At 39.7% G+C, this 15,253-nt stretch overlaps 1 protein-coding gene across 1 annotated transcript; it reads right to left on the bottom strand.

Annotated features, from left to right (window-relative positions):
* Positions 1 to 6,397: 6,397 nt before the first annotated feature.
* LOC138898722 (uncharacterized) lies at positions 6,398 to 6,793 on the bottom strand. The gene has a single exon (XM_070184816.1). The coding sequence runs from the start codon at positions 6,791 to 6,793 to the stop codon at positions 6,398 to 6,400; it is 396 nt and encodes a 131-aa protein (XP_070040917.1).
* Between the last annotated feature and the right edge of the window lie 8,460 nt (positions 6,794 to 15,253).

Genomic DNA, 15,253 nt, shown 5'->3' on the forward strand with positions numbered 1-15,253 from the left:
GATATGCCCCAAAGAGTGGCTGAATGATATTATATTATATTAAATATTTAAAATATAGCCCCAATGAATGGCTTGAGTTATGCAAAACTTGCATAAATTCATGATTCATGGTTACTGTAGTGCACGACCCCGGTGGATTGTCTTCGGTGTTCAGGTTGAAATTGTGTACTCATACCTCTTATGTCATGCTTTTGGTTTACATACATTATTAGCTTTAAATACACAATATTTATTTCGTACTGACCCCCATTTATTTTGTGCGTTGTGTTCATTCCCACAGGTACAGATAGATTCAGAGATATCCCTCCTCATAGGGTGCTCGTTTCAGTTGTCGGTTGTTTCACTCCACTTCTCTGGAGTAGCTGAACAAAAGTCGATAGGTACTGGAGTACATGTATCTATTATTTTGGGTATGGTAGGGGCCCTGTCTCGACCAAGTTGTATATTATGGTACTCTTAGAGGCTTGGTGACTAGGGTCCGGTGTGTATGTAAATGTTGGTTAGGAATCTATTAGCAATAGTCGTGTATATATAAAATGTTGAAAGTTTCTTCTATTGTCAATTGTGAGAATTTTAAATTTTGGTATTACACTTGGAGTCCTAGTTGACCCAGATTTCATGTTGAAGGGTTTAATTATGGACGTTGGTTCGCACGTGCCTTCGAGCAACGTATACCAGTCGCACCTCTCAAAGTTGGGGTGTGACAAACTTGGTATCAAAATAGGTTTGTCTTAGGGAGTCTGCAAGCCATTTCTAGTAAAGTCTTGATTATGTGTATGAAGTGCACCATACTTATAAATAGGAGCATGCAAGATATTTAGGAAGGATACCTTTCTCTCTGACCTAGATCGTGCTTTATAGTAGAGTCGTACATGTTCACTTCTAATCCTCATATTGTTTATGTTCATAGCAATGTCTACTACGAGACATCAGGCGATTGTTTAGAGATTAGATAAAGAGGTAGGGTGTACCAGTCGGGTGCCACCTGCCCACATGGATCAACATGAACCTCATGATGAGGATGATACTTAAGTTTCGAGGACAACACCACTACCCTCAGAATAGTATAGAGAAACTAACGTACCCCTGATTCCTCCACCGGTTGTTCCTAACCAGGATTTAGACTTGAGATGTGTTGTGTAGTTGTTGAGTCGAATAGTAGCCTCGTATGCCCAACGTCAAATCCCTGGTACTTCAGATAGAGTACTTAGTGCAAGGGTTTGAGACTTTGTTAACCTAGACCCCCAATATTCACAGGAACAAATCCCAACAAAGATCTACATAATTTTCTAGATCAGATGTAGCGGACTTTACGAGTTATGCATGACACTGATACTGAGTCTGTAGAGCTTGCTTCTTATAGATTGTGGAATATTTTTGTGACCTGGTATGAAACTTGGGAACAACCTAGGGGACCTTTTGCCCCACCGACAAGATAGAGGGAGTTTTTTGAGGCATTTCTGCAGCACTATTTGCCTGTTGAGCTCCGCCGAGCCAGGCAAAGATAGATTCTTACGTTTGGAACCGGACAATATGAGTGTCCGAGAGTAAAATATGCAATTTAACTCTTTGGCTAATTTTGCCCGTTCGGTGGTCACTGAGAAGAGTGATAGAGTACATCGATTTGTGGGTGGCCTGGGAACACAATTGATTAATGAATGTACCGCTGCTTCTCTGAATCCATTTATGGATATTGCTCATATTCAAGCCTATGTGCAAAACTTGGAGGATCGTTAGAAGCATCAGTTAGCCGCCCGAGAGCATGATCGAGGCCAACATAAGAGAACTCGGTCCAAAGGTGATATGGGAGAGTCTCAAGGTGAATTTAGACCTCCAATTCCTCGTCATCCATCTTATTCGTTGACTAGTGAACCATTATAGTTCTAGGGCCAGCATCGTGATCAGACTACTTATTCCGGTAAGGATCAGAATTCTCGAGGACAAAGCTCACGATACAATGGATATTCTAATAGGATGGGACCCAAATGCAGAATTATAACCAATGTGGTAAGAAACATTTTGGGTCATGTTTCCAAAGTTCGGATTTATGTTATCCATGTGGGCAACCCGGCCACATCATGCAGTTTTTCTCGGTGAAAAGTTGAAGTAGTATGATGCGGCCAACGGGATCTGTAGCAGCTTCCTCTTCATCAGTACGCCCTCATGGGCAGGGTCCACAAACATCAATTGGAAGAGATAAGGTTAGAGGTGGAGCATCTAGCTCAGGTAGACAACAGAATCACATCTATGCATTGTTAGGACCTAGAGTCATCATCAGATGTTGTTACAAGTATACTATCCATATTCTCTACTAATGTGTATTCTTTGATAGATCTAGGTTCCATTTTTTCGTACATTACTCCATTTATTGTCGGTAAATATGGTAAGAAACCTGAGTTATTATCAGCCATTTGAAGTGCTTACGCCCGCAAGTGAGTCTGTGATAGTTAAATGGGTATATCGAGGGTGTGATGTAATGATTTATGACCACCATACCTTAGCTGATTTAAATGAATTAGAGATGGTGGAATTTAACTTTTTTATGGGAATGGACTGGTTAGATATTTTGGTTCGGTATTTTTGGTATTTAGTTTCTTACAATGCTACACCAATACCACACCTAATTAAATTCGGTATGGTTTAGATTTTCTCCTTTCGATTTTGATTCATTCGGTCTGGTAAATTTGGTTTGTTCGACTCGAATATTGACTAATGCATCAAGCCATAGACTATAATATTTTTAAGTAAGGTGTGCACAAATACGAAAGTAAAAATATTTTAATATAATAAAAAAATTATGAAAACCAAAATTTCTAAACCTAGATGGAAGAAAGGTTGAAATGTAAGTAGGCAACTAAAGAAAAGGTGGAAAGGCAAGTATCATGGGGAAAAAATGGTAAAGGTTAAAGAGAACTATAAAAATAACGGAAAGTAAAACTTGAATATTTATGTTATAATCAATAATATGTGCATCATTTAACTTAGTATGTATTTCGGTAGGGTATCAATATTTCGGTATTTTATTTTCGAATACCGAATACCAATGTTTTATAAAAATTTAAACCAAATACCAGAATATCGAATACCAAATACCAAAATTTTTGATTTTGGCATGGTAATTCAGTATTTACTACATTATGCACAACTCTATATGCTATTGTGGATTGTTGGACGAAAGTCATTTGATTTAACTTTCCAAGTAGGCCTGTTATCGAATGGAAGGGTGATATTGCAGCACCCAAGGGAAGGTTTATTGCTTACATTAAGGTTCGAAAGATGATCTTGAAAGGATGGATCTATCATTTGGTGCGAGTGAAGGTTGCAGAGGCAAAGCCTCCAGCTCTTCGAACGGTTCTAGTTGTTAACGAATTTCCCGATGAGCTATCGGGTATCCCTTGCGATAGCGAGAGCGAGTTTGTAATCGACATTCTTCCCGATACGCAACCAATATCTATTTCTACGTACAGAATGGCTCCTGCAGAGTTGAAGGAATTGAAAGTTTAGTTGAAGGATCTTCTAGATAAGGGCTTCATCTGGCCCAACACTTCCCCATGGGGTGCCCTAGTATTATTTGTTCGATATAAAGACGGTTCGTTGAGGATGTACATTGATTACCAACAGTTGAAAAAGGTAACCATTTAGAACAAATATCCACTTCCAAGGATTGATGACTTATTTGACCAATTGCAAGGTGCTAAGTATTTTTTGAAGATCGATCTCAGATCTGGGTTTCACCAGTTAAATTCAAGGAAGAATATGTACCAAAGACAGCCTTTCATACTAGATATGATCATTAGGAGTTTCTTGGTATGTCCTTTGCGAACGGTTTTATGCATGCTCTGAGATCGTAAGTTGTATGCTATTTTTTCCAAATGCGAGTTCTATTTGAACTCAACAGCTTAAAGGCTCGAGTTGCCCCCAGAATGTGGAGCAACACATCCGGTATTGCATGTGTCCAAGATGCATAAATGCCTGGGTGTCCCATCCCATGTTACGCTCATTGAAGATGTCCAAATCACAGAAGATCTATCATTTGAAGAAACTCTGATAGCCACTCTGATAGTCAGTTAAGGTACTTTGGAGAAATAACAATGTATAAGAAATGACATGGGAGGATGAAGAAGATATGAAATCTAAATACCTTCATTTGTTTTAGACTATGGAAAATAATATTGAGACCAATATAGTAGGCACGACTCAAAATACCGCGGAGGGTAACTGAAGAATTTGGAGAGATTAACTGCGATTCAATATTCGAGGACGAATGTTCCATAGGAGGGGATGATGCTACACCCGGCACTCTTTATTCACCCTTAAAGTTGAAAGATGATAAGTTTGACTTCTAGTCTAGTCAATCGGCCGGTGATATGCTAGTGGGACAAAAAGGTGATTACATTTTCCAGATTGCACCAACTGCCCCACCGGGTGCAGTGTCCGTTGAGGGGCGACCCTTTTGATGCGTGGAGCGGTGGAGTTTCTAGATTAGATATAAAATACAGCACGACTTTCTTATCTTACATTCTACACAATATTTCCAGCTTTAGTTTTTCCCAAAAACGCTCTCAAGCTCCCTTTAAGAACTCTTAAACGATTCAAGGCTTAATCGAAGGCGAACCTAGAAGAATTTAACATAAAGGATCTCATGATCATCACTATATCCTATGTCTTCTCATACTAGTTTTGGAGATTCATTGAAAGTGAATATAACCACCGTGGAAGTGTAGGAACTCAAGAAGCATAGTTAGTCTTTCAAAAAGGCAGCAGGTAATGCAACCTTCTTTCTTGGAACGACTTAATGTAAGTGTTTCTTTCTAACGATTCCTTATGTTGTAATCCTAGAATGTTCTAAGCTTTTCTTAATGGAGTTGTTGATATTCTTGTATGTTCCTTGCCGGTGGTATTTTCTTTCATGTCTGAGATGTTTCCAGATGGTACTTTGACGTCGAAAACATGTGATTCATTCTGAGTTTAATTCTTAATATCTCTTGAAATTAATTTTGCATGGTACCTATATATATATATATATATATATATATATATATATATATATTCCGCATTATATTCGGACGGGTATGGATTTATGTGATATGAAATATTACCGAGCCCTTTATGAGGCCGGGTACAATCGAGACCACCTGAGGCCGGGTACGATGTGATGAAGACATAAGACTTTACCTAGTCCTCTCCGAGGCCGGGTATGACATATGGCGATATGCCCCAAAGAGTGGATGAATGTTATTATATTATTTTAAATATTTAATGCATAGCCCTAATGAGTGGCTTGTCTTTTACAAAACTTGCATACATTCATGATTCATGGTTACTGCAGTGCGCGCCCTCGCTGGCTTGTCTTCGGCGGTCAGGTTGGAATTGTGTACTCATACCTCTTATGTCATGCTTTTGGTTTACATACATCAACGTCACATACTCAGTACATCTGTAGTACTGATGCCCGTTTATTTTGGGTGTTATGTTCATGCCCACAGATATAGATAGACCTAAAGGAATCACTCCTTAATAGGGTGCTCGTTCTAGATGTTGGTTGTTACATTCACTTCTCCGTAGTAGCTGAACAGAAGTCGATAGGTATTGGAGTACATGTCTCTATCATTTGGAGTATGGTGGATCCCGGTTAGGGGCTTGTAGACTAGGGTCTGATGTGTATGTAAATGTTGGTTATGTCTCTATTGGCAACACTCGTGTATATATAAAATGTTGAAAGTTTCTTCCGTAGTCAGTTGTGAGAAATTTAAATTTTGTTATTATACTTGGAGTCCTGGTTGACCCAGATTTCATGTTGAAGGGTCTAAGTATGGACATAGGTTCGCATGGGCCTTTGGGCGTCGTTTTCTAGTCGCACCTCTCGAGGTTGGGGTGTGACACTCAACTACCTCAATATTCTTCAATTCTACCTTAATCCCCTCACTGGATATCACATGACCCAATAATGCAATCGAGTATATACAAAACTCACACTTGGAGAATTTGGCATATAGCTTCTTCTCCCTCAAAGTCTGGAGGAAGACCCTCAAATGCTGCTTATGATCCTCCCGGATGTGAGAATACACCAATATATCATTAACAAAAACTATGACGAAGGAATCTAAATACGTTGTTCATCAAGTGTATGAAAGCTGCTGGGGCATTGGTCAACCCAAAAGACATCACCAAGAAATCATAATGGCAAAAATGGATCTTGAATGCTGTCTTAGGAATATCTGAATCCATGATCTACAACTGTTGGTACCCCTATCTCAAGTCAATATTTGAGAATAACCTAGCACCCGAATCTAGTCGAATAAATCATCAATACATGGTAGTGGATACTTATTCTTGAAAGTAACGTTGTTTAATTGCCTATAGTCAATGCACATTCTCAAAGAACCATTTTTCTTCCTCACAAATGGACCGATGCACCCCAAGGTGACACACTGGGCCTAATGAAACTCTTATCAAGAAATTCTTGTAGTTGCTCCTTCAATTCCTTCAACTCTGCTACTGCCATGTGATACAATGGAATAAAGACGGGTTGAGTGCCCGACACCAAATCAATACTAAAATCAATATCCCTGTCGAGTGGCATGCCCGACAGGTATGCTGGGAACACATATGGAAACTCCCTCACTATCGAAACTGACTCAACGGTAGGAGTATCAGTACTAATATCCCTCACAAAGGCTAAGTATGCCAAGCACCCATTCTCAACCATCCGCTGAGCCTTCATGTATGAAATCACTTTACTTGGAATGTGACCAAGAGAACCTCTGCACTCCACCCTAGGAAGCCCCGACATTGCCAATGTTACGATTTTAGCGTGACAATCAAGGATAGCATGGTATAGAGATATCCAACCCATACCCAAAATCACCTCAAAATCAACTATGTTGAGCAATAAGAGATCAACTCTAGTCTCTTAAGCTCCAATAGTAACCACACAAGACCGATATACACGGTCCACCATAATAGAATCACACACCGGTGTAGATACATGAACATGCATATCTAAACAATCGCGAGGCATATCCAAATAACAAGAAAAACATGATGACACATAAGAGTAAGTGGAACCCGGGTCAAATAACACTGAAGCATCTCTGTGGCACATGATAACAATACATATGATCACAGAGTTAGTAGCAACAGTCTTTGCCCTGGAGGGAAAAGCATAGCAACGTGCCTGTCCATAACTTGACTGACCTCCCCCTCTAGGGTGACCTCATCCCGTATGACCTCCACCCAAGCTGGCTGAGCCGGTGCTGTAGCAACTGTTGCAGGAGTCATAGTTTGGCCTCCCTACTGCACTGGACCTCTGTGAAAATGGGGGCAATACTTCCTCACACCCCAACTCCCCATATTCATAGCAACCTCAAACTGGGAATGACTTTGGTTCATGGTCGGACCTCGTGAACCATAATAGTAGCTTGAAGAGCATGGTAATGACAATCTTTGAACTGGTGGAGTGTGATAAGAGCTCCGAGCTGAGAGTGTACTGAACGAAGATTGTACTGAAGCTCCTCGGCTAGGAGGTGGCAAATGATAAAGTGGTATGCTATATTGGCCCCTCACAAACCGACCTCGACCTACATACGAGGCACCACTGAATCCTCCAAAATAACGAGGCCTCTTATTAGACATCTGTAGCATGATACCATATGTTAGGACATCTATAAACCTCCGTACACTCTCCCTGCCAATAGGGATGAGGATAGCTTCATGGTGTGATAAATCGACAAATATGGTCTCATACTAAGTAATGCTACCCTGCTGAAGGCGCTCAAGCTTACTATGGAAATCCTCTCTCTGTGTGAAGGGAATGAACTTCTCTAAGAATAATTGTGAGAACTAGGCTGAGGTGAGAGGAGGTGAACATGCTGGCCTGCCCTGAACATACCCCTTCCACCACTTTTTGGCAGTACTATACATCTAAAACACTATGAAATCAAATCCGTTGGACTCCACAATACCCATGTTGTGAAATATTTCATGGCAACGATCTAAGAAATCCCGGGGGTCCTCATAAGGTGTACCACCAAAGTGAGGGGAAAACAACTTGATGAAATTTTCCAACCTCTTCATCCCCTCATCTAACATCATGGGTCTCTCTCCGGGCTCTTTAGCACCAGCAGGCTAAACTACCCCAACTGGTTGAACTGCTGAGGTTTGATACACGTGAGCCGTCTGCTCTGGAGTTTAGTAGTGGGAGTTTGTGCTCCTCACTCAGCCTTAGAAATGACTGTCCTATAGGATATATACCAAACTGGGCCACACCTCTCCATAAGACCAACCAGGTGGGCTAGGGCACCTGGAGTACTGGGGTAGCGATGAACCCCTCCAGGACCTAAGCTGGTCTTACTCGCTTGGTCGGAATAAGGATCTTCTCATCCTGCTCTATCTGGGGCTCCACATCAGGTGCCGCTACGCGTGCTCTAGGCTGAGCTCTACCTCTACCTCGGCCCCGGCCTCTCGCGGCCTTGACTGGTGGCAGCTTGACTAATTCAACTGAACGTGCCCTCGCCATATGTTAGAGAATAGAAGAGTAAAGGTTCAAACTTCAGAATTAACCAATGCGCATGACAAGAATGCAAAAAACAAAAATGAAGTTTCTAACAGTTAAGTATCCTCTCGAAGATAAGTATAGATGTCTCAATACCGATCCGCAAGATTCTACTAAACATGATCAAGAATCTTGAGACCTAGGTAACCTAGCGCTCTTATACCAACTTGTCATAACCCAAGCTCCCACTGAAGTCGTGACGATGCCTAACACTGCTTGCTAGGCAAGCCAATAATTTAAACAATAACAATAATCTCAATAATAGAACTTAATAACCTCAACAATAGAATAATAATAAGATATCTGAAATATTAGCAATAAGGCAACTACAACCATCCCATGATCTGGTTTCAACGAGCACATGAGCACTATAGAATTTAAATATAGAGTCTAATCCTAAAAAATAGAACTCTCTGAATGATAGAACAGTGATAACATAACTAAAGCAAAAGGGGACTCCAAGGTGTCATGACCCAATTCCCACTATAGGCCGTGATGGCACCCAACGTCGCTGTTAGGCAAGCCAACAGTGAACTATCTATTTAAATTATGAATTTTATTTAATAAGGAAACTAAGTATCGAAGCAAGGGTAAAATGAATCATGATTAAAATATAGAAATAAAATTGTGATAATATTTGACAAAAACCATAAGCATCTAATAGAACTTCCCTAAACCCGGTGTCACAAGTGCACGAGCAATCTACTAGAATATACCAACCACTACTACTATTGTCTGAAATTAAATAGGTAGAAATATAAAAAGCAACATGAAAGAGACTCTGTGTGCTGCATATCAGAGCATGGGGGAGCATCTCACACTAAGTATCAGGATAATGTGGATGCGCACCTGAACGAATGCCAGATGTACCTACCTCAGTACCTGCACAATTTGTGCAGAAGTGCAACATAGTACGTAAATCAACATGTACCCGATCCATGGATGGATCTCATAAAATATATTGCCGAGGTGTTCGGCCTGATCCACAGGAATAGAGAAACTCTCCGGACTACGGGTCATATAATTACAACACTAAAATACGCACATCAAGAAGCATAATTTTTCTATCAATAATCGGATATTCCGCCGAAACTCAAGGTAACGAAGCTCGGCCTAACGTAATCCCTAATCAAATTTCAATTATAAATTCAAGTAATTAAACTAACAAGCTGGGTTCAAATAATACAAATATTGCATGATAAAGTCCTAACTCTACCCGGACATAAACATGATTTTTAGCTACGTATGGACTCTCGTCTCTTCGTGCGTATGTAGCACCCATAATTAGTAACAATTAACAATTTAAGCACCTAAATTGATAATTTCCTCTTACAAGGTTAGGCAAGAGACTTACCTCTCTTCCAAGTCCACTACTCAACTAATAAACCTCACTAGTTTTCCCAAATCGATGCCGAGCAATCCGAAACTAGCCAAAGGCCGTACAAACTAATCTATATATTCTCAAACGTTTATAATTCACCTATTAGAGTAGTTATCCAACCTAAATCGGGAAGTTCGTAAAGGTCACCCCCGGGCCAAATGCCCGTATTTCGAAATGTTTCATAGATAATGTTACCCATGACCTTACGAACTCAAATATATAATTTCTACTCAATTCCATAACCAATTTCATGGTCTTATCCCATTCTTTCTTTCAATATAATCCCACAACTTCTACAATTTCTATGTTAAAATCTACCCATAATATATGTATTAAACTCACATTATATAGGTGAAAAATCCCTCTCCAAGAGCTCCAAAATCGACCAAGAGATGAGAGAAATGAAGAAAATGGCCTAAGTTCCGTTTTTAAATCAAGCTACTGCCCACGTATCCCTTCTTCACGATCACGAAAGAAGCCTCGCGATCGCGAAGGAAAAAATCTTCCACGTCCAGAAAGAACTATTCGTGAACGCGTCCTTGTCCTCGCGATCGCGAAGGCTAGATCAGTTTAAGCTTAGTGAACACGTTCCCCTTCACGAACGCGAAGTGCAATGACCATCTGACTCCCAGACTCAGTTCCTTCTATGTAAACGCGGGACTACTATTGCGAACGTGAAGGCCACTAGTCCAAGCCTGCGCGAACGCTACCCAATCTTCGCGAACGTGAAGCACAAGATAACCCAACTCCCAATCCTTCATCGCGATAGCGAGATCACCTCCGTCTTTGCAAAAAACGAAACCAGAAGCAGCAATTTTTGCAATTTGGACTTAACTCCGGGTGGTTCGAAACACACCCAAGCCACTCGAGACCCCGTCCAAATGCACCATCAAGTTCATAAACTATTAGCGAATGCGACGAATCATACTTAGACAACTCGAAATGATGCCAACCTTTAAGCACAAGTTACAAATCACCACATAAACCTATTCCCAGGCTTGGAATCCCAAACGAACATCGGTAACACCAAAGTCTACTTCACCAAATTTATGAAACTCTAAAACCTTCTAGGCTCCAACTTTCAACATTAAGTACCGAAATCCTCCCGGATCACCCGAAACTCAATCTAAACACATGCCTAGTCCAAAACATCATACAAACCTATTGGAACTATCAAATCCTAGTTCCGAGGTAGTTTACTCAAAATGTTGACTCAAGTCAAACTTGACCACCTTAGGCCACTATTAAAGAACTAAGTGTTTCGAATTCAACCCGAACCCTTACAAAACTAAACCAATCATCCCACAAGTCATAAAACATAAAAGCATATACGTGAAGTCTTAAATAGGGGAACGAGATCTTAAAATAAAAATGATCGGTCGGGTCATTACACAAGGTCTACGAATGAAATCAGCAGCTACCTCGAAATCTCAAATGATCTGGTACATGTGCCTCCAGCTAACAATCACCTCTCTCAGAAGTAACTGAATCTGCACATAAAAGACAGAGTGTAGTATGAGTACAACCGACCCCATGTACTCAATAAGTAACAAGTCTAACCTCGGGCTGAAAGCAGTGACGAGCTTGGAAATTTCTCAACATCCATATACAATAACCAATAAATAATATAGAATAATAATGGTAAAGAGAAGTAACTCAAAAAGTATTCACTTCAACCTTTGCACAGTAGCAGAAAATTAGGCATGCTTTTCAAGAATAGTTGTAAAGGCATGAATTAATTCATAGAGTTTTCTAAGCATGATGCTATCAACCTAACAATGATTTCCAGTCCAAAATACCAAATAAGGACATCTAGTACCATTAAACATAAGGGAGAATCATAACGTGTACCTGCATGACGAGTAAACATGCTAGGATCAACAACACCGTGATTAATTCATCAAGTATAACATAACTCAACACATGCAGAGTGTGTGGCTCAATTGCCTCCTAACCTTCACACACAACATCATCACTCAGCACTGTACGAGTGCCTAACATAAGTCCCTCACTCAAGCACATATATATGACCTTGTGGTTGCGATCACTGTGAATACCAAACTCCGTTGAGGCGAATCTTTGCCCAAGTGCTGATCGGATATAAGCCAACAATCACACATAGCCCAACCGTAGGACCTGGTGCACACGTCACCCCTAGTTAGTACCACTTAGCCCAATATGGGACTTGGTGTACACATCACCACAAAATCAATACCAAATCGGCTTTATGGTCTAAGCTCAATCATTAACCACTCATGTCTCAATTAACCACATCTTACAGTAATCAGTTCAACAATGTTATCCATATAAATCATCCACAACTTGTGAGAAATCATAATAAGAATGCACTGAGATAGAAATGTCATACACGGATATAGCATCTTGAATGAGAGGATGTCTACAATTAAGGCAAACAACTCAAAACAGCAAGTATAACTCTATCATGTCTCAAACAAATAAGTACATAGCCTATACATGATTTTTAACATGAATCACAACTCAAGTAATCATAAAGTGCGTGAATCATTACTCCATAAAGCCCTTCCCACGTGAATCAACCTCTGAGGGACTCAAATATAGTCAAAACGACTTAATATCATCAGTAAAAGCCATAGGAAAAAACCCCAAACAATAAAGCTATGATATTGAATCAATTATGCAAAGTCAACACAAAAGTCAACCCTGTGCTCGCACCTCGAAATCCATCAAAACTCACCATTCTCGAACACCCATTCTAATATTATTCCAAATATGTGTGTTTCATCAAAATTCAATCCCAAATCTACAGCGAACCTCGAGACTCTATCAAGATTGTTCATGACTCGAGAGACATAGGCAACCATGGAAGCGTGATGGAGCCTAACACTACTTGCTACGAAAGAAAATATTTAGCAACAATAAGAAAAGAAATTTTAACAATTAACAGTATTATGATAAAGATAAAGTACAAAATCTCGTAAATACATAATAAGGATACAACTTAGCGCTATCTAAAACCTTCCCCAAGATTTGGCGTCACGAGTACATGAGCTACTAAGAGTACTAAATATAGAGTCTACAAAGAAAACCCAATACTGTCTTGTATAATAAACAATAAATAAGGATAGGAAGGGGACTCTAGGGTCTACGCATGCCATGCAATACTACCTCAAGTCTCTTGGATAGTGCAAGCTATTCAGCTCTAAATGGTGCTGGGACCAATACTAGGATCTACAAAAGAAGTACATAAGTGCAATATGAGTATAACCGACCCCATGTACTCAGTAAGTATCAAGCCTAACCTCGATAAGGTAGTGACAAGGATATGATAAGACACTTACCATAAACCTTTATTAGTATTAAGAAGAAAGAAATGACAAAATAGAAAAACGAGTAACATTGCAAAACTAATTAAAAGAATAGATAACAGATTTCCCAGAAATAATATCATGGCACAACCTCAAAACACAACACCACAGCAAAGAAAAACAATCAAAAATAACTTCAAGACATCCTATCCGTTACGACGTACAACCCGATCCCAATATCAATACCAACAATAATCACTACTGTTGTAGCGCGCAACCTGATCCTATATCAATAACCAACACTGCTGCAACATGAAGCCCAATCCCAATATTAATAACAAGTACAATTGCGGTGTGCAACCTGATTATAATATATCAATTTTTGAAAATGCTCAATAACAACAAAATATGGTGAAACTCATAACATAACACAAAGAGAACTAAAACACATAATTCACCAATGAAATACAAGCATGAATAAAGAGGGTCACGCAATTAAATGTTCAAGAACTAGCATCACAATATATATATATATATATATATATATATATATATATATTGTAATGACACGACCGATTGTTTTGAATATTATAGCCATGTTCCCCTATTTATTTCTTATTCTATGTTCATATGTGGTCATGTGACTTGTCGAGGTGGCTGGTTTGGTTCCGTGGATGTTTCAAAATGAATTGGGACACTTAGTCTCAAGGTTGGAAGCTTAAGTTAAATGAATTTACCGAATGTTGACTTGTAAACCACTCCGTAATGGAGTTTTGATGGTTTCGATAGCTTCGTATGGTTATTTTGAACTTAGAAGTATGTTCGGATATTGATTTGGAGTTTCGTCAATCGTTTAGGCTTGAATTGGAGAAAGTTGGAAAGTTGAAAATTTGGAAAGTTGAGAAGTTTGACCGAGAGTTGACTTTGTTGATACCAGGCTCGGATTTTTGCATCAAAAATTAGAAGAGGCCCGTTGTTTCATTTATGACATGCGTGCAAAATTGGAGGTCAATCGGAGTTGGTTTGATATGTTTCGACATTGGTTTTAGAAGTTGAAATTACAATAGTTCATTAGGCTTGAATTGGGGTGTGATTCATGTTTTTGATATTGTTTGGATTTGAGGCTTCGACTAAGTTCGTATGATGTTTAGGATGTGATGGTATGCTTGGATGTAGTCCTGAGTGCCTCGAGTGTGATTCAGATCATGTTCGGCTTATTTTGCACTTTGTTAGATTGCTGAAGTCTGTGCTGCTGGTTTCTTCTTTCGCGATCACGAAAGGAGGACCACGATCGCATAGGGTTAAGACTGGAAGATGGGAATTTGCTCAGTGTGTTTTGCAAGATTTTTTCTGCTATCGCGAGCCTTTGGGGAGTTGTGCTATGCGAATGCGTGCGAGGTGTCGTGTTCGCGATGAAGGAAGAGGAGACCTGGGATGTCATATGCATTGTTCTACACGATCGCGTGAGTCTATCCGCGATCATGTATGTTTGAGAAGTTAGTCACCACGTTCATGACCTGGGTAGTGCGTTCGCGTAGGAGGTTTTTGGCTATTGAAAATTTTGTTCATCACGATCACATGGGAAATGCCACGATCGCGTAGTGTAACCACTGGGCAGACTATTTTATTTAAAAATGAGGGTTAGAGTATTATTTCATATTTGGACTTGGGGAGCTCGACTGGGGGTAGTGTTTGAGAGGGATTCCACTACAAATCAAGAGGTAATCTATTTTTGATCACGTTTTCCTAATAATATTGAATACCCATTGATTTCTACACCTAGATTATGTATTTTAAGGTGAAACATAGGGGATTTTGGACTAGGGATTTAAGAGTAAGATTTGGCAGTTTGAGGGTCGATTTGTGGTCGAAATTGGATAATTTTGGCATGGTTGGACTTGTTATTGAATGGGTGTTCAGATTTTATGAAATTTGATAGGTTCCGAGGCGTGGGCTCGGGGTTGACCTTTTTGGTTGACGTTTTGAATTTGGTTAAAGAACTTAAAGAATTTGGAATCAATTCCTATAGCT

The sequence above is a fragment of the Nicotiana tomentosiformis genome, chromosome 9 (assembly GCF_000390325.3).
Source record: "Nicotiana tomentosiformis chromosome 9, ASM39032v3, whole genome shotgun sequence".
Taxonomy (NCBI): Eukaryota; Viridiplantae; Streptophyta; class Magnoliopsida; order Solanales; family Solanaceae; genus Nicotiana; species Nicotiana tomentosiformis.